General features: G+C 41.2%; 1 protein-coding gene across 1 annotated transcript in view; it reads left to right on the top strand.

Moving 5' to 3' along the window:
• The window catches only part of LOC115123638 (glutamate receptor 1-like), a 116441-nt gene that overhangs the window by 7016 nt on the left and 83734 nt on the right, over positions 1–25691 (top strand). Inside the window, exon 3 of the mRNA XM_065023943.1 lies at positions 24221–24460. Coding sequence (XP_064880015.1) covers positions 24221–24460 — 240 coding nt within the window. The remainder of the gene's footprint in view (positions 1–24220; positions 24461–25691) is intronic.

Genomic DNA, 25691 nt, shown 5'->3' with positions numbered 1-25691 from the left:
GAGGGAGAGAAAGGGAGGGAGGGAGAGGGAGAGAGAGAGAGAGGGAGGGAGGGAGGGAGGGAAATGGAGGAAGGGAGAGAGAGAGAAATGGAGGGAGGGAAGGATAGAGAAATGTAGGGAGTGAGGGAGGGAGGGAGGGAGGGAGGGAGGGAGGGAGGGAGGAATTGAGGGCGAGGGAGAGAGGGATGGAGGGAGAGAGAGAGAAATAGAGGGATGGAGGGAGGGAGAGGGAGGGAGAGAGAGAGAGAAATGGAGGGAGAGAGAAATAGAGGGAGGGAGAAAGAGAAATGGCGGGAGGGAGGGAGGGAGGGAGAGAGAGAGAGAGAGAGAGAGAAATGGCGGGAGGGAGGGAGAGAGAGAGAGAAATAGAGGGAGGTTAGGGAGAGAGTGGCACAGCAGTTCAACAGGGACATGATTCTCTTTCTTGACAAACCCAACATTCCCCCAAGCCAATTTAAAGTTAATGTAATGCCATCTTACCCTGCTGCAATCACCCTGTTTGCTCCCTCATTTCTGCTTTTAAGGGTGTCACATTTGACTGTTTATTCAAAAGACTGGTTTCCCTTTTGCCAGAGAAGGTTGAGAAACCCGTTTCAATGATTGAATGCAATACTGTAGTTCAGTAATCAATGGTGTCTAGAATTATCAATCGATTCAAAGGCACAAACAGATAAAGATGGATAATGTAGAATGGAATATGGTTTATCAGTGATGGAGTATTTTTTGTGGAATTACACATTGTACTGGAAGATAATTCTCATTGAATGAAGACGTTTCCTAAGAAACAACTGACTGTGGTTTTAATGAGAATCTGGGCATGCACTCTTAATGTGTGCATCAGCTAGTGTTCTATCACTGGATGAACTGCTAAACAGACATGTCACTGTAGGTGTTCTATCACTGGATGAACTGCTAAACAGACATGTCACTGTAGGTGTTCTATCACTGGATGAACTGCTAAACAGAAATGTCACTGTTGGTGTTCTATCACTGGATGAACTGCTATACAGACATGTCACTGTAGGTGTTCTATCACTGCCCTGGACGAACTGCTAAACAGACATGTCACTGTTGGTGTTTTATCACTGCACTGGATGTTCTGCTATACAGATATGTCACTATCGGTGTTCTATCACTGGATGTTCTGCTTTACAGACATGTCACTGTTGGGGTTCTATCACTGCACTGGATGACCTGCTATACAGACATGTCACTGTAGGTGTTCTATCACTGGATGAACTGATAAACAGACATGTCACTGTAGGTGTTCTACCACTGCACTGGATGTTCTGCTAAACAGACATGTCACTGTAGCTGTTCTATCACTGGATGAACTGCTAAACAGACATGTCACTGTAGGTGTTCTATCACTGCACTGGATGAATTGCTAAACAGACATGTCACTGTTGGTGTTCTTTTACTGGATGAACTTCTATACAGACATGTCACTGTTTGTGTTCTATCACTGCACCGGACGAACTGTTAAACAGACATGTCACTCTAGGTGTTTTATCACTGCACTGGATGTTCTGCTATACAGATATGTCACTGTCGGTGTTCTATCACTGCACTGGATGAACTGCTATACAGACATGTCACTGTTGGTGTTCTATCACTGGATTAGCTGCTATAGAGACATGTCACTGTAGGTGTTTTATCACTGCACTGGATGTTCTGCTATACAGACATGTCACTGTTGGTGTTCTATCACTGCACTGGATGAACTGCTATACAGACATGTCACTGTTGGTGTTCTATCACTGCACTGGATGAACTGCTGTACAGACATGTCACTGTAGGTGTTCTATCACTGGATGAACTGCTATACAGACATGTCACTGTAGGTGTTATATCACTGGATGAACTGCTAAACAGACATGTCACTGTAGGTGTTCTATCACTGCACTGGATGAACTGCTAAACAGACATGTCACTGTAGGTGTTCTATCACTGGATGAACTGCTAAACAAACATGTCACTGTAGGTGTTTTATCACTGCACTGGATGAACTGCTAAACAGACATGTCACTGTAGGTGTTCTATCACTGGATGAACTGCTAAACAGACATGTCACTGTAGGTGTTCTATCACTGGATGAACTGCTAAACAGAAATGTCACTGTTGCTGTTCTATCACTGGATGAACTGCTATACAGACATGTCACTGTAGGTGTCTTATCACTGCACTGGATGTTCTGCTATACAGATATGTCATTATTGGTGTTCTATCACTGGATTAACTGCTATACAGACATGTCACTGTTGGTGTTCTATCACTGCACTGGACGAACTGCTAAACAGACATGTCACTGTTGGTGTTTTATCACTGCACTGGATGTCCTGCTATACAGATATGTCACTATCGGTGTTCTATCACTGGCTGTTCTGCTTTACAGACATGTCACTGTTGGTGTTCTATCACTGCACTGGATGAACTGCTATACAGACATGTCACTGTAGGTGTTCTATCACTAGATTAACTGCTATACAGACATGTCACTGTAGGTGTTTTATCACTGCACTGGATGTTCTGCTATACAGATATGTCACTATCGGTGTTCTATCACTGGCTGTTCTGCTTTACAGACATGTCACTGTTGGTGTTCTATCACTGCACTGGATGAACTGCTATACAGACATGTCACTGTAGGTGTTCTATCACTGCACTGGATGTTCTGCTATACAGACATGTCACTGTTGGTGTTCTATCACTGGATGAACTGCTAAACAGACATGTCACTGTTGGTGTTCTATCACTGCACTGGATGAACTGCTGTACAGACATGTCACTGTAGGTGTTCTATCACTGGATGAACTGCTATACAGACATGTCACTGTTGGTGTTCTATCACTGCACTGGATGAACTGCTGTACAGACATGTCACTGTAGGTGTTCTATCACTGGATGAACTGCTATACAGACATGTCACTGTAGGTGTTCTATCACTGGATGAACTGCTAAACAGACATGTCACTGTAGGTGTTCTATCACTGCACTGGATGAACTGCTAAACAGACATGTCACTGTAGGTGTTCTATCACTGGATGAACTGCTAAACAAACATGTCACTGTAGGTGTTTTATCACTGCACTGGATGAACTGCTAAACAGACATGTCACTGTAGGTGTTCTATCACTGGATGAACTGCTAAACAGACATGTCACTGTAGGTGTTCTATCACTGGATGAACTGCTAAACAGAAATGTCACTGTTGCTGTTCTATCACTGGATGAACTGCTATACAGACATGTCACTGTAGGTGTCTTATCACTGCACTGGATGTTCTGCTATACAGATATGTCATTATTGGTGTTCTATCACTGGATTAACTGCTATACAGACATGTCACTGTTGGTGTTCTATCACTGCACTGGACGAACTGCTAAACAGACATGTCACTGTTGGTGTTTTATCACTGCACTGGATGTCCTGCTATACAGATATGTCACTATCGGTGTTCTATCACTGGCTCTTCTGCTTTACAGACATGTCACTGTTGGTGTTCTATCACTGCACTGGATGAACTGCTATACAGACATGTCACTGTAGGTGTTCTATCACTGCACTGGATGTTCTGCTATACAGACATGTCACTGTAGGTGTTCTATCACTAGATTAACTGCTATACAGACATGTCACTGTTAACTGGACATGTCACTGTGTTTTTATCACTGCACTGGATGTTCTGCTATACAGATATGTCACTATCGGTGTTCTATCACTGGCTGTTCTGCTTTACAGACATGTCACTGTTGGTGTTCTATCACTGCACTGGATGAACTGCTATACAGACATGTCACTGTAGGTGTTCTATCACTGCACTGGATGTTCTGCTATACAGACATGTCACTGTTGGTGTTCTATCACTGGATGAACTGCTAAACAGACATGTCACTGTAGGTGTTCTATCACTGGATGAACTGCTAAACAGACATGTCACTGTAGGTGTTCTATCACTGCACTGGATGAATTGCTAAACAGACATGTCACTGTTGGTGTTCTTTTACTGGATGAACTTCTATACAGACATGTCCTGTTTGTGTTCTATCACTGCACCGGACGAACTGTTAAACAGACATGTCACTCTAGGTGTTTTATCACTGCACTGTATGTTCTGCTATACAGATATGTCACTGTCGGTGTTCTATCACAGCACTGGATGAACTGCTATACAGACATGTCACTGTTGGTGCTCTATCACTGGATTAACTGCTATAGAGACATGTCACTGTAGGTGTTTTATCACTGCACTGGATGTTCTGCTATACAGACATGTCACTGTTGGTGTTCTATCACTGCACTTGATGTTCTGCTATACAGACATGTCACTGTAGGTGTTCTATCACTGGATGAACTGCTATATAGACATGTCACTGTTGGTGTTTTATCACTGCACTGGATGTTCTGCTATACAGACATGTCACTGTTGGTGTTTTATCACTGGATGAACTGCTAAACAGACATGTCACTGTAGGTTTTCTATCACTGGATGAACTGCTAAACAGACATGTCACTGTAGGTTTTCTATCACTGGATCAACTGCTAAACAGACATGTCACTGTTGGTGTTTTATCACTGCACAGGATGTTCTGCTATACAGATATGTCACTGTCGGTGTTCTATCACTGCACTGGATGTTCTGCTTTACAGATATGTCACTATCAGGGTTCTATCACTGGATGAACTGCTATACAGACATGTCACTGTAGGTGTTCTATCACTGCACTGGATAAACTGCTAAACATACATGTCACTGTAGGTGTTTTATCACTGCACTGGATGAACTGCTATACAGACATGTCACTGTAGGTGTTATATCACTGGATGAACTGCTATACAGACATGTCACTGTAGGTGTTCTATCACTGGATGAACTGCTAAACAGACATGTCACTGTTGGTGTTCTATCACTGGATGAACTGCTATACAGACATGTCACTGTAGGTGTTCTATCACTGGATGAACTGCTAAACAGACATGTCACTGTTGGTGTTCTATCACCGGATGAACTGCTAAACAGACATGTCACTATAGGTGTTCTATCACTGGATGAACTGCTAAACAGACATGTCACTGTAGGTGTTCTACCACTGGATGAACTGCTAAACAGACATGTCACTGTTGGTGTTCTATCACTGGATGAACTGCTATACAGACATGTCACTGTTGGTGTTCTATCACTGCACTGGATGAACTGCTATACAGACATGTCACTGTAGGTGTTCTATCACTGCACTGGATGTTCTGCTATACAGACATGTCACTGTTGGTGTTCTATCACTGGATGAACTGCTAAACAGACATGTCACTGTAGGTGTTCTATCACTGGATGAACTGCTAAACAGACATGTCACTGTAGGTGTTCTATCACTGCACTGGATGAATTGCTAAACAGACATGTCACTGTTGGTGTTCTTTTACTGGATGAACTTCTATACAGACATGTCACTGTTTGTGTTCTATCACTGCACCGGACGAACTGTTAAACAGACATGTCACTCTAGGTGTTTTATCACTGCACTGTATGTTCTGCTATACAGATATGTCACTGTCGGTGTTCTATCACAGCACTGGATGAACTGCTATACAGACATGTCACTGTTGGTGCTCTATCACTGGATTAACTGCTATAGAGACATGTCACTGTAGGTGTTTTATCACTGCACTGGATGTTCTGCTATACAGACATGTCACTGTTGGTGTTCTATCACTGCACTTGATGTTCTGCTATACAGACATGTCACTGTAGGTGTTCTATCACTGGATGAACTGCTATATAGACATGTCACTGTTGGTGTTTTATCACTGCACTGGATGTTCTGCTATACAGACATGTCACTGTTGGTGTTTTATCACTGGATGAACTGCTAAACAGACATGTCACTGTAGGTTTTCTATCACTGGATGAACTGCTAAACAGACATGTCACTGTAGGTTTTCTATCACTGGATCAACTGCTAAACAGACATGTCACTGTTGGTGTTTTATCACTGCACAGGATGTTCTGCTATACAGATATGTCACTGTCGGTGTTCTATCACTGCACTGGATGTTCTGCTTTACAGATATGTCACTATCAGGGTTCTATCACTGGATGAACTGCTATACAGACATGTCACTGTAGGTGTTCTATCACTGCACTGGATAAACTGCTAAACAGACATGTCACTGTAGGTGTTTTATCACTGCACTGGATGAACTGCTATACAGACATGTCACTGTAGGTGCTCTATCACTAGATGAACTGCTAAACAGACATGTCACTGTAGGTGTTATATCACTGGATGAACTGCTATACAGACATGTCACTGTAGGTGTTCTATCACTGGATGAACTGCTAAACAGACATGTCACTGTTGGTGTTCTATCACTGGATGAACTGCTATACAGACATGTCACTGTAGGTGTTCTATCACTGGATGAACTGCTAAACAGACATGTCACTGTTGGTGTTCTATCACCGGATGAACTGCTAAACAGACATGTCACTATAGGTGTTCTATCACTGGATGAACTGCTAAACAGACATGTCACTGTAGGTGTTCTACCACTGCACTGGATGAACTGCTAAACAGACATGTCACTGTTGGTGTTCTATCACTGGATGAACTGCTATACAGACATGTCACTGTAGGTGTTCTATCACTGGATGAACTGCTAAACAGACATGTCACTGTAGGTGTTATATCACTGGATGAACTGCTAAACAGACATGCCATTGGATTCTTTATGCAAATTGCGGTATTAGTCACAATGCCCGCCAGTGAAAAAATAAACATGACCATAATCTACCATTGAGGATAATTAAAAATTAAATCAGAAACTCATACATTTCCAATGTGCTGTTGGTAGTGAGGCATGTTTTATTTAGATTCCAACTTTCTATGTTAGCGCCAATATTCTCCTTATCAGCAATTTACAGATAGGTTGAGCGAAGAATGGAAATAATTGTCAGGATACTTTCTAGTCATTTGTTTTGTGTTTGCATAAAAAAAATACATCATGTCACACAATGTTGGGCAATCCCCCAAAACAGATTGAGCCTGTTGTGATTCGTTTGCTTCTTGTGAGATAAGTTGACTTTGATGAGTGACAGTGGAGCGGCTAACTGAGTGTCTCCACCTTGGCAAGAAACCATTCCAGTTGGATTATCCCCAATTAGATATACATGGTGTAGTGCCATCACTGAGTTGAAGCCGAGTCTTTCGGCTATAGGAGAAACTGGTGTGTAGCCTACGGCGTGTGTGTGTGGTGGACGTGTTGAACAGCACGTTTACAGTACACACCGGTTGTCCCTCGTGGGTTAAAAGACACAGGTAGACACACGATCATGTTAAAGGGCAATGTGTATTTGTGTGTGTGAAAAACAGAACTAAGCCTGTGTGATTGCCCTGATATACTGTAGCTGGAGATGGTTGCATATAAGTGATGTTTCTGTCTCTATGGGAGCTTGTGCCTTTTATGTGAACCGTTTAGCGGGGCCTTGCCTCAACAAACCCATTTAATCTATTATTCATTGTATCATAACTAAACAGATTATTTTCTTCAGTTAAGAGTAGTGAATATGTGGAATTAACTCTGGTGTAGAGTGAAAGGGGAGTTCCGTTGTCAAAAATCAATTTAAGTAGGAAGGGGATTGCCAGTGTTTAGCAGAAGCAGTACAAGTGTTCTCCTGTGGTTGTAATCACACAAAGGAATTCTATTTATAGGCCTGTAATGCTTTAGATTACCATATCAAGGAGATTAGCAGGTATCCAGATGATAGCCATCCTCAAAAGGTTGTGGCAAGACATTCCCACTGGGCACACACTGGACCAATGATAGTATACCTAGTTTCACATTGAAAGGATGGTGTCCTCTGGGAAAATCAGAGGTCAATGTAGTTTACATAAACCCAACCTCACTCCGAATGTACTTTCACATACAGCTCGTGTAAGAAAAGTTAGGCGTTACTTAAAACTTTTCAATATTATTAAGGTAGTCCTCGCAAAGGAGTTTGGAAGCTGATCAGTGTTGAACACAGCTGACTGTTCCCCGGGCGCCGAAGACGCGGATGTCGATTAAGGCAGCCCCCCGCACCTCTGATTCAGAGGGGTTGGGTTCTGCCAGTCACGTTCTGTTAAAGGTCCCCAAAGCACACACATCCCTGGGTCGCTCCTCTTTTCAGTTCGCTGCAGCTAGCGACTGGAACGACCTGCAACAAACACTCAAACTGGACAGTTTTATCTCAATCTCTTCATTCAAAGACTCAATCATGGACACTCTTACTGACTGTTGTGGCTGCTTCACGTGATGTCGTCTCTACCTTCTTGCCCTTTGTGCTGTTGTCTGTGCCCAATAATGTTTGTACCATGTTTTGTGCTGCTACCATGTTGTTGTTATGTTGTGATGCTACCATGCTGTGTTGTTTTGTGCTGCTACCATGTTGTTGTTATGTTGTGTTGCTACCATGCTGTGTTGTTATGTGTTGCTTCCTTGCTATGATGTTATCTTAAGTCTTTCTTTATGTAGTGTTGTCTCTCTTGTTGTGATGTGTTTTGTCCTATATTCCTATTGTATTTATTGTATTTAGTTTTTTTAATCCAAGGCCCCCGTCCCCGCAGGAAGCCTTTTGCCTTTTGGTAGGCCGTCATTGTAAATAAGAATTTGATCTTAACTGATTTGCTTAGTTAAATAAAGGTTCAATAAAATAAAAAATGTAATGCAGAAGACACATTTCAGTTGTACAACTGACTAGGTTTCCCCCTTTCCTTTTCCCTTGTTTCCAAAGCTAAGCAGTGTATGTAGAGGTACTGTAGGTATCTGGATGATAGAGGTATTCTCACTGCAGTGCATTACCCCTCTTTTTACCAGTAGGGGCATTACCCCTCTTTATACCAGTAGGGGAATTACCCCTCTTTATACCAGTAGGGGCATTACCCCTCTTTATACCAGTAGGGGAATTACCCCTCTTTATACCAGTAGGGGAATTACCCCTCTTTATACCAGTAGGGGCATTACCCCTCTTTATACCAGTAGGGGCATTACCCCTCTTTATACCAGTAGGGGAATTACCCCTCTTTATACCAGTAGGGGAATTACCCCTCTTTATACCAGTAGGGGCACACCCCCTCTTTATACCAGTAGGGGCACACCCCCTCTTTATACCAGTAGGGGCACACCCCCTCTTTATACCAGTAGGGGCATTACCCCTCTTTATACCAGTAGGGGCATTACCCCTCTTTATACTAGTAGGGGCATTACCCCTCTTTATACCAGTAGGGGCATTACCCCTCTTTATACCAGTAGGGGCATTACCCCTCTTTATACTAGTAGGGGCATTACCCCTCTTTATACCAGTAGGGGAATTACCCCTCTTTATACTAGTAGGGGCATTACCCCTCTTTATACCAGTAGGGGCATTACCCCTCTTTGTACCCGTAGGGGCATTACCCCTCTTTATACTAGTAGGGGCATTACCCCTCTTTATACCAGTAGGGGAATTACCCCTCTTTATACCAGTAGGGAAATTACCCCCTCTTTATACCAGTAGGGGCATTACCCCTCTTTATACCAGTAGGGGCATTACCCCTCTTTATACCAGGCATGGTACGGCCCGTCCCTCAAGGGTAAAGGCATTGAAGGCTACATGTCGTTGCCCTCTACAGTGCACATGTGCTGCACTCCAGGTATAGATATTGTGTGGCCTTAACCTCCTGGCCTGCTCTTATAGTTTGGGTGATTTGTATCCTTGTCAGTCTCAGACTACTGTCTCTCTATTGTGTGCCATACATTCGCGTAGCACACGCTCTGGCGCTCCAGCAGGTATATTTCACTGGTCATCCCCAAAGCCAACACTTCCTTTGGCCACCTTTCCTTCCGGTTCTCTGCTGCCAATGACTGGAACAAATTGCAAAAATCTCTGAAGCTGGAGTCTTATATCTCCCTCTTTAACTTTAAGCATCAGCTGTCAGAGCAGCTTACCGATCACTGTACCTGTACACAGTCAGTCAGGATATAGCCCACCCAACTACCTCATCCCCATATTGTTATTAATCCTCTTGCTCTTTTGCACCCCAGTATCTATACTTGCACATCATCATCTGCACATCCATCACTCCAGTATTATGCTAAATTGTAATTATTTTCGCGTCTAGGGCTTATTTATTGCCTTACCTCCCTACTCTTCTCCATTTGCACACGCCGTACATACATACACGCCGTACTTACAATTTGTAAGTCGCTCTGGATAAGAGCGTCTGCTAAATGACTTAAATGTTAAATGTAAATGTAATGTATTTTATTGTGTTATTGACGGTACGTTTGTTTATGTGTAACTCCATGTTGTTTGTTTCTGTCGCACTGCTTTGCTTTATCTTGGCCAGGTCACAGTTGTAAATGAGAACTTGTTCTCAACTGGCCTACCTGGTTCAATAAAGGTGTTCTCAACTGGCCTACCTGGTTCAATAAAGGTGTTCTCAACTGGCCTACCTGGTTCAATAAAGGTGTTCTCAACTGGCCTACCTGGTTCAATAAAGGTGTTCTCAACTGGCCTACCTGGTTCAATAAAGGTGTTCTCAACTGGCCTACCTGGTTCAATAAAGGTGTTCTCAACTGGCCTACCTGGTTCAATAAAGGTGTTCTCAACTGGCCTACCTGGTTCAATAAAGGTGTTCTCAACTGGCCTACCTGGTTCAATAAAGGTGAAATAAAAAATACAAATCATTGCCTCCTGCCTAAAAGGTGTGGCTAGAGGATTGATGAATGAGTGACTTGTCTGGTGCAGCAGCAGCATCTTTACATTGATTCTAAACAAAGGCGCCTCATTGTTTATGTCTATAAAAGCAATTGATTTTGGTAACTCATGAGGTCCAAGGGAATTCATGCACAATACGTCTGGATAACAAAGTGAGCATGCTGTCAAATTATGAGTGTGTGTGTGTGTGTGTATGTGTGTGTGTGTGTGTGTGTGTGTGTGTGTGTGTGTGTGTGTTTGTGTGTGTATGTGTGTGTGTGTGTGTGTGTGTGTGTGTGTGTGTGTGTGTGTGTGTGTGTGTGTGTGTGTGTGTGTGTGTGTTGTGTGTGTGTGTTTGTGTGTGTGTGTGTGTGTGTGTGTGTGTGTGTGTGTGTGTGTGTGTTGTGTGTGTATGTGTGTGTGTGTGTGTGTGTGTGTGTGTGTGTGTGTGTGTGTGTGTGTGTGTGTGTGTGTGTGTGTGTGTGTGTGTGTGTGTGTGTGTGTGTGTGTGTGTGTGTGTGTGTGTGTGTGTGTGTGTGTGTGTGTGTGTGTGTGTGTGTGTGTGTGTGTGTGTGTGTGTGTGTGTGTGTGTGTGTGTGTGTGTGTGTGTGTGTGTTTGTGTGTGTATGTGTGTGTGTGTGTGTGTGTGTGTGTGTGTGTGTGTATGTGTGTGTGTGTATGATTCACATGAAGAGGACATCTGGTCTAATCCTTCACAAGTGCAATTCCAACTTTCCGGTATACAGTCAGTCTCTCTCAGTTTGAGCATATGGTAACATCTGTTTTTAGGAGCCTTGTATTTTTTTTGGGGGGGGGAGACACAGTGGTTTTTTTCAATACATGAGTAGGACTATGCATTCCAGCAGTACGAGACATGCACAAATAAATTCAGTCTGGCCCCTATTCACTGACCCACACTAGTAGCACGTCATGCTTGTGCCAGGTTGTCCAGTGTGTTTCGTCGGTCAGAGATTGCTTGTGGTCATCCTCCCAACTCATGTCACCTCCTTCACTATGGTGACATGCAGCCAGGCCAGATGTCCCAGTCATGTCACTCAAGCACAGACCCACAAGAGCCTGCGTGATGATAGCAGGGTTTATATTATACACAGGGAGAACAGGAAGCCTCTCTCCATCTCCCCTTCATTCCTTCCCAGGGGCTTTAAAACTAACAGTCATTCCTGACTGTCTTTCTCTACGCACTGCCTTTTAATGAAAGGTGTCCTTGAGTGTCCTGAATGGCATCTGCTATATACAATGTATTATTAGTAGTAGTAGTAGTAGTATTTGTATTATTATTAGTATTAATAGTAGTAGTAGTAGTAGTAGTATTGTTGTTATTATTGTTATTATTATTGTTGTTATCATTATTGCTATTATTGTTATTATTGTTGTTGTTGTTATTATTATTGTTACTATTATTGTTATTTTTACTGTTATTGTTATTATTATTGTTAATATTATTATTGTTATTATTATTATTGTTATTATTGTTGTTGTTATTATTATTGTTATTATTATTATTGTTCTTATTGTTGTTGTTGTTATTATTATTGTTACTATTATTGTTATTTTTACTGTTATTGTTATTATTATTATTATTGTTAATATTGTTATTGTTATTATTATTAATAATTGTTGTTGTTGTTGTTTTTAGAACAATCACGAAAGGTTCTGAATCACATAGCACCTACAGGTTGTGAGGCATCGTGTTTGAAGCTAGGACCAGCTGCAGGCCCTGTAGCAACTATTAGCAGCTCTGGGTTATTTACAAATAAAGTGCTGTCAGACTTTGGGCATTTATCCCTCTGTGTGTGGAATAGGTTGGTTTTAGGGTGTTTCTGTGTTAATTGTATGTGACAGATATCTCATTAGCTTGATAGAATTTGCCGACAGGAACAGGACCAAGGCCAGAGAGGACATGACGAGGACAGCTGGTCTCTGGAGTGCTAGGTTGTTTCAGATATCCTGCCTGTTTCTTCAGTCTGCTCAGCGTAAACTGTTACAGTATATGACCTCTTTAAGTCTTTGGCTATACATAGTATGGCTGGTGGCCATATTCCAGACCTCTGTAGTGATGTGAGCTAGAGGGGGAACGCAGCACATTAACTGACATTAGGTCTGTATCAAGGTTATAATAGATATGTTTTAATATATAAAATTAAATTAAAAATGTTTAAAAAAAAAATTGACTTGAGATGCTAGTTTTTATTTAGTTATAGTAGTGTACAAATATTTCTAATGAGTTTTTATATTTTTTAGTTTCATTTATAGCGGTAGGGACATACTGTAAAGCATACCTGGGAGGCTAGGAGACATTGTGCTGTATAGTGTGTTTGTTTGGGGGGGGGGGGGGGGGGATTTCAGTTCTTGCAACTGGGGGACAGCAATACATAAGGTGATGGGTCAGATCACAGGTTAGGTTAGGTTTCAATTATAAATCAAATCAAATGTATTTATATAGCCCTTCGTACATCAGCTCAATGTGACTTGGATTTAAAAGACTGGTGCAAAAATATGTTTCTCTCTTGCCCATGTTTACATCACTGATGTAATGGGGTTTACACCAGTCCAATGCCTTTTAACGTGTGAGAAGAATCAAGTTAGCTGCCTAGCTGTTTTACCCCTGTTTAGCTATAGCGATAGTGATGCACAAGATAGCCCTATTGGATACATCACCCTCTACTGGCAGCATTTACACACCAGATTCAGTAGTTTGAAAATTCCCCCAAAACTCAATTGAAAACCCCATTAGATTTTTGCCCAAAATTTAGGAAAAAAACAAAAAATTTAACATAATTCATGATGTTTGTTTTTTTCATTCGTTTTGGAGTCAAATATAATAGTCTCAGAATAGTTTTAGTTTTTCAAACAGGTTTGTTTTATTTCAGTTTTTGTATTAGTTTCAATTTGAGTTTACTATAATGACCTTGGTCTGTATCCTTACACTGGGTAAATTACAGATGTAGTATCTTTATTTGATCACCTTGTTGAAGGAGGACTTTTTTCTAAAGTTTAGCAACCTTGCCAGCAGGCATGACAGCTAAGACAGTTGGAGACAAGCTACTCTAACTTGATTGAAAGCCTGAAATAGCTTGGTAGTTAGTTATGAGATTGGGAGATTGGGAATTTATGTAGCTGACTAGCTGAAGCCAACTCCAAGCCAAATTGGTTGCTAGTATTACAGAGAAACAACAAAACACTTTTGTTTTATTTATTTATTTATAGGCTACATACTGTCCATCTCTAAAATCAAATCTAATGCTGTGTCTGTCACTCGAAACTCTCTCCTGACGATACTGTCTGCACTAGAGTATCTAGTGTCCTGCTAACATATTTTTGCTCCTTGATGCACCTAGGAAGCAACCACTTGCTAGGCAGAATAGGGGGTGGGGGTAGCTATAGTCTGGTGTTATTTGGCACTAATGATAATGTAACTATAGTCTGGTGTAATCTGGCTCTAATGATAGTGTGGCTATATTCTGGTGTAATCTGGCTTTAATGATAATGTAACTATAGTCTGGTGTAATCTGGCTCTAATGATAGTGTGGCTATATTCTGGTGTAATCTGGCTCTAATGATAATGTAACTATAGTCTGGTGTAATCTGGCTCTAATGATAGTGTGGCTATATTCTGGTGTAATCTGGCTCTAATGATAGTGTAGCTATAAAATGGTGTAATCTGGCACTAATGATAGTGTAGCTATAAAATGGTGTAATCTGGCTCTAATGATAGTGTGGCTATATTCTGGTGTAATCTGGCTCTAATGATAGTGTGGCTATATTCTGGTGTAATCTGGCTCTAATGATAGTGTGGCTATATTCTGGTGTAATCTGGCTTTAATGATAATGTAACTATAGTCTGGTGTAATCTGGCTGTAATGATAGTGTAGCTATAGTCTGGTGTAATCTGGCTCTAATGATAACGTAGGTATAGTCTGGTGTAATCTGGCTCTAATGATAGTGTGGCTATATTCTGGTGTAATCTGGCACTAATGATAACGTAGGTATAGTCTGGTGTAATCTGGCTCTAATGATAGTGTAGCTATAAAATGGTGTAATCTGGCACTAATGATAACGTAGCTACAGTCTGATGTAATCTGGCACTAATGATAACGTAGGTATAGTCTGGTGTAATCTGGCTCTAATGATAGTGTGGCTATATTCTGGTGTAATCTGGCTGTAATGATAGTGTAGCTATAAAATGGTGTAATCTGGCACTAATGATAACGTAGCTACAGTCTGATGTAATCTGGCACTAATGATAACGTAGGTATAGTCTGGTGTAATCTGGCACTAATGATAACGTAGGTATAGTCTGGTGTAATATGGCTCTAATGATAGTGTGGCTATAGTCTGGTGTAATCTGGCACTAATGATAACGTAGCTATAGTCTGGTGTAATCTGGCACTAATGATAATGTAGCTATAGTCTGGTGTAATCTGGCACTAATGACAGTGTCTTTGGCTGATATGTTGTGAGAATGATAGAGCACCACATCTCACCACAATAAACTCAGAAACATATCAGCTTTTTTTGTGTCAAAGCCTGCAGAACATAAGGGGATTACCATTATTACCATTCACGTAAAGAACCTGAGTTTAGGTCTTTTAAGAAGTGAATTGTATTCAGCTCTGGCTCTGATTCATGATTAGGTCTGGCTCCAGTTCTTGCCTGGAAAAGTGACTTGTCTCGATGCTCTTAAAAGTCAATATGCATTATCACTGTTGTCAACACGGCGTGCTTCCGCAAAGATAAGGTTGCGTAAGACTGTCCCAACTGGACGGACAGTCTTTATTTGATCCTCTCTGTAGCCAAAGCAAATCTCACCAGCTAGAGAGCAGTCTGCCAGACGAGAGAGCCTCAGCTGCCCTCAGCTGGTTTTCACTGGGGAGCCAGAGAATCAGAGAGGATCATTCACTTTCGGAGCATTCTGCATCTCCCAAAAACCCCTCAGGAGTAAAACCTGTTTTTCTCACTGCTGAGTGCAGGCTGTGGTGCAAACAATCTCCATTGAGCACAATCCAAGGTCCGCTATCATGAATAGCCCACTGGGCACAAACTGGTTAAATCAACATTGTTTTCAATGTAAATTTGTCAACATATTCTAATGTGGAATCTACCACGTGGAAAACACATTGGAACTGTTGTATTGTGAAATGTCAACCACGTGATTATGTCATCATGTTAACCAATTTTCAACATAGACAAACCTTGTATAAATGTGTACCTTTGAAACAACATCAAATCATCAACGTAATTGTCCACTAAAATCCCCAAATAACACTAAGCTGAGCAGCACCTCCTGCTGGAGAGTTGATTCATCTACAGCTATCCTTTTAGTCTCCCATCCAGGTTTTTAAACAAGCCCAGCATTGATATTTGTCACTGACTTTGTCAATGTGCTATTGTGAGAATGAGTGTTGAGAAACCTCCACTTAACGGATTCACTGTTCTTGATAAAGTCATTCCAAAGGGTAAGTTGAGCAGAGCAAATTAAATATAATCATACTTTTATCAATTATATATCATCAACGGGGCTATTTAGGCCTATTTGGCATTTGGGAAGTAATCAACATCTATTGTTTAAATTCAGTCCAGGATTAAACTAAAAATAGACCATACACATATTCAGAATATACAAAACATTAAGAACACCTGCTCTTTCCATGACATAGACTGACCACGCGAATCCAGGTGAAAGCTATGATCCCTTATCAATGTCACTTTGTTAAATCCACTTCAATCAGTGTAGATGAAAGGGAGGAGACAGGTTAAAGAATGATTTTTAAGCCTTGAGACGATTGAGACATGGATTGTGTATGTGTGCCATTCAGAGGGTGAATAGGCAAGACAAAATATTTCAGTGCCTTTGAACGGGGTACGGTAGTAGGTGCCAGGCGTACTGAATTATATAGAGAACTGCAAAGTTGCCGGATGTTTCACACTCGACAGTTTCCTGTTTGTATCAAGAATGGTCCACCATCCAAAGGACATCCAGCCAACCTGACCCAACTGTGGGAAGCATTGGAGTAAACATGGACGAGCATTCCTGTGGAATGCTTTGAACTGATGCTGTTCTGAGGGCAAAGGGGGGGGGGGGGTAATATTAGGAAGGTGTCATAATGTTTTGAACACTCAGTGTATTTAAAAAAATGAGTAACACGTCCCTGGCCACATTTTGAGGTTACTGTAACGATAAATGTCTTCTTATGAAATCATAGAAAGCGTGCATGTTCAAGATGGCATGCAAATGTCCTAGGTCTGTGGAGCTCTTCACAAATGTCCTAGGTCTGTGGAGCTCTTCACAAATGCTACAATAGTCTGTGCAGGATCTCAAATTGCAATGACCACATGTGTCACGCCCTGACCTGAGTATTCTTTGTTTTCTTTATATATTTTGGTTAGGTCAGGGTGTGACGAGGGTGGTATGTGTGTTTTTGTCTCATCTAGGGTTTTTTGTATGTCTAGATGTGTGTGTCTAGTCTAGACATTTTTTAGGTCTATGGTGGCCTGGATTGGATCCCAATCAGAGGCAGCTGTTTATCGTTGTCTCTGATTGGGGATCCTATTTAGGTTGCCATTTTCCAGTTTGGGTTAGTGGGTTATTGTCTATGTGATGTTGCATGTTTGCACTCAGTTTTGATAGCGGGTTTGTTTGTTTGTTTTTGTTTGTTTGTTTGTTTAGTGTACTTTGTGTTTTTTTCGTCTTTCATTAAAAAGATGAATTCACATCACGCTGCGCTTTGGTCTCCTCAATACGACGAACGTGCATCAAGTACAGCTGAAGTCGGAAGTTAAACATACACCTTAGCCAAATACATTTAAACTCAGTTTTTCACAATTCCTGACATTTAATCCTAGTAAAAATGCCCTGTATTAGGTCAGTTAGGATCACCACTTTATTTTAAGAATGTGAAATGTCTGAATAATAGTAGAGAGAATGATTTATTTCATTTTTTATTTATTTCATCACATTCCCAGTGGGTCAGAAGTTTACACACACTTAATGAGTATTTGGAAACATTGCCTTTAAATTGTTTAACTTGGGTCAAACGTTTCGGGTAGCCTTGCACAAGCTTTCTACAATAAGTTGGATGAATTTTGTCCCATTCCTTCTGACAGAGCTGGTGTAACTGAATCAGGATTGTAGGCCTCCTTGCTCGCACACGCCTTTTCAGTTCTGCCCACAAATTTTCTATAGGATTGAGGTCAGGGCTTTGTGATGGCCATTCCAATGCCTTGACTTTGTTGTCCTTAAGCCATTTTGCCACGACTTTGGAAGGATGCTTGTGGTCATTGTCCATTTGGAAGACCCATTTACGACCAAGCTTTAACTTCCTGACTGATGTCTTCAGATGTTCCTTCAATATATCCACATAATTTTCCTACCTCATGATGCCATCTATTTTGTGAAGTGCACCAGTCCCTCCTGCAGCAAAGCACGCCCACAACATGATGTTGCCACCCCCGTGCTTCACGGTTGGGATGGTGTTCATCGACTTGCAAGCCTCCCCCTTTTTCCTCCAAACATCACGATGGTCATTACGGCCAAACAGTTCTATTTTTGTTTCATCAGACCAGAGGACATTTCTCCAAAAAGTAAGATCTTTGTCCCCATGTGCAGTTGCAAACCGTAGTCTGGCTTTTTAATGGCGGTTTTGGAGCAGTGGCTTCTTCCTTGCTGAGCGGCATTTCAGGTTATGTCGATATAGGACTCTTTTTACTGTGGTTATAGATACTTTTGTACCTGTTTCCTCCAGCATCTTCACAAGGTCCTTTGCTGTTGTTCTGGGATTGATTTGCACTTTTTGCACCAAAGTACATTCATCTCTAGGAGACAGAATGCGTCTCCTTCCTGAGCGGTATGACAGCTGAGTGGTCCCATGGTGTTTATACTTGCATACTATTGTTTGTACAGATGAACGTGGAACCTTCAGGCGTTTGGAAATTGCTCTCAAGGATGAACCAGACTTATGGAGGTCTACAATAGTTTTTCTGAGGTCTTGGTTGATTTATTTTCATTTTCCCATGATGTCAAGCAAAGAGGCACTGAGTTTGAAGGTAGGCCTTGAAATACATCCACAGGTACACCTCCAATTAACTCAAATGATGTCAATTAACCTATCAGAAGCTTCTAAAGCCATGACATCATTTTCTGGAATTTTCCAAGCTGTTTAAAGGCACAGACACCTTAGTGTATGTAAACTTCTGACCCACTGGAATTGGGATACAGTGATTCATAAGTGAAATAATCTATCTGTAAAGAATTGTTGGACATATGACTTGTGTCATTATCACCCCCTGACCATAGAGAGCTGTTTATTCTCTATGTTGATTGGGGTGTGATTTAGGGTGGGTTATCTAGGGGAATTGTATTTTTCTTTGGTGGCCTGGTATGGTTCCCAATCAGAGGCACCTGTTTATCATTGTCTCTGATTGGGGATCATATTTAGGTAGCCATTTCCCATAGTGCTTTGTGGGATCTTGTCTAGTAGCTTCACGTTTCGGTTGTTCTTTTGTTCTTTCAAGTTTTCTATTCCATAATAAAGGATTTATTTGATTTATTTATCCATTATTTTACCAGGTAAGTTGACTGAGAAGACATTCTCATTTGCAGCAACAACCTGGGGAATAGTTACAGGGGAGAGGAGGGGGATGAATGAGCCAATTGTAAACTGGGGATTATTAGGTGACCATGATGGTATGAGGGCCAGATTGGGAATTTAGCCAGGACACCGGGGTTAACACCCCTACTCTTGCGATAAGTGCCATGGGATCTTTAATGACCTCAGAGAGTCAGGACATCTGTTTTAACGTCCCATCCGAAAGACAGCACCCTATACAGGGCAGTGTCCCCAATTTTTTTTTAGACCAGAGGAAAGAGTGCCTCCTACTGGCCCTCCAACAGCACTTCCAGCAGCATCTGGTCTCCCATCCAGGAACTGACCAGAACCAACCCTGCTTAGCGTCAGAAGCAAGTCAGCAGTGGTATACAGGGTGGTATGCTGCTGGCGTGGAATGGAAACAGACCACGCTGCATCTTGGTCCACTCCTTATGACGATCGTGACAATCATGCACAAAATAGATGTCCTAACCGACTTGCCAAAACTATAGTTTGTTCACAATAGTTTGAAAAAACGGTTTTAATGACTCCAACCTAAGTGTAAGTAAACTTCCGACTTCAACTGTATTTAAATCATCTAAATTGCAATCCAGGGTTATTTAGTTTTGCTATTAGATGAAGCACAGTCATAACACTTTAAATTGTTGTATAAATTGACAAAATATCTGACATTGTATTCTCAACTTTGCTGTGCTTTTTAAATGTTTGAATGTGCAGTGATAACACATTTAGTTGACAACTAAACTGAAAATCAGATATTGATTTTCCATTGGAATTTGGTTCTACTTTTACGTGGTTGAAGCATTGTGGTAACAGATTGGGAATTCAACAAACGTTTGACTGTCTTTTTGAGTGGGTGAAAATAGATTGTAATCTCATTGATCAACGTATCAAACCAAATGTTACCCAATTCTCCACATTAAAATTACGTGGTGTGCCCAGTGGGACGAATTTGTTATAGCTAGAGTACTCTACTTAAATACACTGGAGGGTAATGATAAAGAGATTAAAGGTACATGGGACAAGGATATAAAAGAACTGTCGAGTCTTGTATTGCCTTTGTATCTCCTAGCGAGAAAGATGTGTATCTTGAAAACAATAATAAAAGAGTCTTCTGGTATCTTTTGCATTGGAGGAAAAATGGACCTGGCAGTTACAAGGATAAATGTGGTTGAGATTTAGATAGGAACAACATAACACAGTAAAGACTAATAAAATCTTCACAAAATACAGATGTGGAATCTTAATTTGATCACCAGAAAAATGTGGTTTGCGGTTTAAAAAGGCGTCTGAAGTATGTAAATTCCACTTTGAAATTTCAGACTTGATTTCGCCCTTAAAAAATGTACAATCCATGCAAAAAATATCAATAAATGATAATCCACATAATTCCCATTTCCTATTGCTGCAGGAAAGAATTTCCGCTGGCTCAAATTAAGATCCTACATCTGTATAATCAGAAAGCAACTAAATTCAAATCCGCTTAATACGAGTAATTCCAATTAGGTTTATTTTTGAAGTTGAAACCATAACAAAGCGTTGTCCCTGCGAACAACAGAGAAACTTTTACAGGCTCTCCAGATCAAGTCTTCCTCTTGTAGACTTGAATCACTGTTTTGGTTTTCTTTCTTCACTGAACAGCAATGTCTAGATGAATAAAGTCGGCTGACTCGCTAGCAGGTATACATCAAAGCGTTCTATATAGATATAGACAGTGTGTATACGACACCTGTGCTGCAGTTCTTTATCATATAATATTATGGCAGCAGCTCCTGTCTTTTCAGATCGCTACAAGCGACTTCTATTGGATAACAAGCAAACCACTTGCAGAGAGAAGCCACAATGAGTGACAGTGCAGAAATGATTGAGCCGCACTATGGAATGAAAGAAAATATATACACAGACAAATAGAGACTTGAAGAAGATTTTTTTTAAAAGAACACCTTATTAAGAGCATCAATGAATGGTTGCAAAGATAGCTGTCACCAACATGGCACTACGTTGCATTCCTCGTACAAATAGCAGTGCATTTCTTTTTATAACCTGTTTTATATTTGCTGTGAAAAAAGTATTTGCCCCTTTCTGATTTTCTTGATTTTTGCATATTTTTTATACTGAATGTAATCAGATCTTCAACCAATACTAGTATTAGATCAAGGGAACCTGCATTTACAAATAACAAAAATATATACTTATTTTATTTATTTAATTAACTAAATTATATAACGCCCAATTCCCCTGTGTGAAAAAATAATTGCCCCCTTACACTCCAAGAAGTTGACTCAAGATTGTCAAAAAGCACATGGAAGCACCTGGATGATCATCAAGACACTTGGAAGAATGTTCTATGGGCAGATGAGTCAAAAGTATAACTTTAATGACGACATGGCAATCAATTCAAATTACATGTTCAACCTCTCCTCCTCTTGCCTTTTCCTCTCCACCTAACCCTACCCTAACCCTAACCCTACCCTAACCCTAACCTAACCCTAACCCCACCTGAACACTACCCTAACCCTACCCTAACCCTAACCTAACCCTACCCTAACCCTAACCCCACCCGAACACTACCCTAACCCTACCCTAACCCTACCCTAACCTAACACTACCCTAACCCTAACCCCACCCGAACACTACCCTAACCCTAACCTAACACTACCCCTACCCTAACCTAACCCTAACCTAACACTACCCTAACCTAACCTACCCAACCCTAACACTACCCTAACCCCCCTAACCTTACTAACCCTATAACCCTACCCTAACACTACCCTAACCCCAACTCTTACCCTAACCCTAACCTAACACCCCTAACCCCAACTCTTAACCCTCACCCTACCCTAACACTACCCTAACCCTAACTCTTACCCTAACCCTACCCTAACACTACCCTAACCCCAACTCTTACCCTAACCCTACCCTAACCCTACCCTAACCCCAACTCTTACCCTAACCCTACCCTAACACTACCCTAACCCCAACTCTTAACCCTAACCCCCTAACCCTCACCCTAACCATAACACTACCCTAACCCCAACTCTTACCCTTACCCTAACCCTACCCTAACACTACCCTAACCCCAACACTTACCCTTACCCTAACCCTACCCTAACACTACCCTAACCCCAACTCTTACCCTAACCCTACCCTAACACTACCCTAACCCCAACTCTTACCCTAACCCTACCCTAACACTTACCCTAACCCCAACTCTTACCCTTACCCTAACCCTACCCTAACACTACCCTAACCCCAACTCTTACCCTAACCCTACCCTAACACTACCCTAACCCCAACTCTTACCCTAAACCCTACCCTAACACTACCCTAACCCCAACTCTTAACCCTAACCCCAACTCTTACCCTAAACCCTACCCTAACACTACCCTAACCCCAACTCTTACCCTAACCCTACCCTAACCCTAACCCCAACTAACCCTACCCTAACCCCAACTCTTACCCTTACCCTAACCCTACCCTAACACTACCCTAACCCCAACTCTTACCCTAACCCTACCCTAACCCTAACCCCAACTCTTAACACCCTACCCTAACCCCAACTCTTACCCTTACCCTAACCCTACCCTAACACTACCCTAACCCCAACTCTTACCCTTACCCTAACCCTACCCTAACACTACCCTAACCCCAACTCTTACCCTAACCCTACCCTAACCCCAACTCTTACCCTTACCCTAACCCTACCCTAACACTACCCTAACCCCAACTCTTACCCTAACCCTACCCTAACACTACCCCCAACTCTTACCCCCTAACCCTAACCCCTTACCCTTAACTCTAACCCTAACCCCCTAACCCCAACTACCCTAACCCTACCCTAACACTACCCTAACCCCAACTCTTACCCTTACCCTAACCCTACCCTAACACTACCCTAACCCCAACTCTTACCCTTACCCTAACCCTACCCTAACACTACCCTAACCCCAACTCTTACCCTTACCCTAACCCTACCCTAACACTACCCTAACCCCAACTCTTACCCTTACCCTAACCCCAACTCTTGCCCTAACACTAACACTACCCTAACCCCAACTCTTACCCTTACCCTAACCCTACCCTAACACTACCCTAACCCCAACTCTTACCCTTACCCTAACCCTACCCTAACACTACCCTAACACTACCCTAACCCCAACTCTTACCCTAACCCTACCCTAACACTACCCTAACCTTACCCTAACCCTACTCTACCCTAACTCGAACCCTACCCTAACCCTACCCTAACACTACCCTAACCTTACCCTAACCCTACTCTACCCTAACCCAGATGGATAGCCACATTTAAGACCCTGGCTCCACTTGTAATGAATGGTAAAGAGGAGGATAAAGCATCGACAGTGGGAGTTAGTGAGGGCCTAATTAAGAGAGCCGGAGGGGCCACCGACAGGAAGAGGAAGTTCAATAAAAAACTATGTATTTATTTGCTCAATCTGGTTTAGTCTTTTTCATATTTAATTGTAATATATCAAGCACTTTAACATAGCACTTATCTTAGTACCACTTAATCTCTTCATCCCTTGGTGTGATTTCCAATTATGTACTTATTAAATTATTTATCTATTAATTTATTGATCCAGTTTGCATGTTTTATTATACAAAATGTGTTTTCAAATTAAACTTGTTTACACCCTGCACATTATCAACAATTGTCTTCCCCCTGTTGTTGAACTGTGACCCCTAGGAGCTCTCGTCTTTTCATGTTCTCCCGCCCTCTCCAGACCGGTCTGACGTACTTTACAGAAACAGGGCAGAATGTTGCAATAGGCCCTTGCAACCCAAGGTTTGATACCGGTATAAACAGGAACTCTCATAAAACTAACATGTTCATCTTTCCTCTTACTTTTCCTCTCCACAGTTTGTTCACAGTTTTCCAAAGGAGTCTATGCCATCATTGGATTGTATGACAGGAAGACCATGAACATGCTCATGTCGTTCTGCGGGGCTCTCCACGTCTGCTTTGTGACACCCAGTTTCCCAATTGAAACCAACAACCAGTTTGTGATCCAGCTGAGACCGGAGCTTCAGGAGCCCCTTATTGCCCTGATTCATCACTACAAATGGACCAAGTTTGTCTACATGTATAGCTCTCATTCAGGTACTGGTCATCATTATCTCACGTTTCTTTGTGTTTTTACAAGTGGAACCTCTTGAGCATGTTAAACTATACAGTAGGCTTGACGTCACAATCTCTCACAATACACTGGTAGAGCACAGTTGGACTGATGTCAAGCATCTATGCAAGTGTTATTGTAGATATTTTTCAAGTAGCCTAGCTGTTATTTAGTCTTTGTGGATATGTTGTGGATACTTGTTAGATGTATCCTCGGTTCAGGGTGACATTAATGGAAATGGTGTATAGTCAGACTAGTCCATATTAAAGTTTTCTTTACTATTTAGTCTCTAACTATGTTGCCGTACTGTTTATGGTATGATATATTGTCCTACAACATCTGTGGATGTGTTCGAGTTTGGTTTTCTTAGCTGTTAAATCTACAGTATTATTTGGTATTCTTAGCTTAGCTGTTAAATCTACAGTATTATTTGGTATTCTTAGCTGTTAAATCTACAGTATTATTTGGTTTTCTTAGCTGTTAAATCTACAGTATTATTTGGTATTCTTAGCTTAGCTGTTAAATCTACAGTATTATTTGGTATTCTTAGCTTAGCTGTTAAATCTACAGTATTATTTGGTATTCTTAGCTGTTAAATCTACAGTATTATTTGGTATTCTTAGCTTAGCTGTTAAATCTACAGTATTATTTGGTATTCTTAGCTTAGCTGTTAAATCTACAGTATTATTTGGTATTCTTAGCTTAGCTGTTAAATCTACAGTATTATTTGGTATTCTTAGCTGTTAAATCTACAGTATTATTTGGTATTCTTAGCTGTTAAATCTACAGTATTATTTGGTATTCTTAGCTGTTAAATCTACAGTATTATTTGGTATTCTTAGCTGTTAAATCTACAGTATTATTTGGTATTCTTAGCTGTTAAATCTACAGTATTATTTGGTATTCTTAGCTGTTAAATCTACAGTATTATTTGGTATTCTTAGCTGTTAAATCTACAGTATTATTTGGTATTCTTAGCTGTTAAATCTACAGTATTATTTGGTATTCTTAGCTGTTAAATCTACAGTATTATTTGGTATTCTTAGCTGTTAAATCTACAGTATTATTTGGTATTCTTAGCTTAGCTGTTAAATCTACAGTATTATTTGGTTTTCTTAGCTGTTTAATATATTGCTTGTTATTCTGCCAGAAGCTCCTCTAGATGTGTAAGCTGAATTCTGTGAACTGTATGTCCTCAATGCACATTTTGTGCTT

This window comes from Oncorhynchus nerka, linkage group LG10, assembly GCF_034236695.1.
Source record: "Oncorhynchus nerka isolate Pitt River linkage group LG10, Oner_Uvic_2.0, whole genome shotgun sequence".
Taxonomy (NCBI): Eukaryota; Metazoa; Chordata; class Actinopteri; order Salmoniformes; family Salmonidae; genus Oncorhynchus; species Oncorhynchus nerka.
The sequence above is the reverse complement of the archived record's forward strand: the minus strand, read 5'-3'. Positions and strand labels throughout refer to the sequence as shown.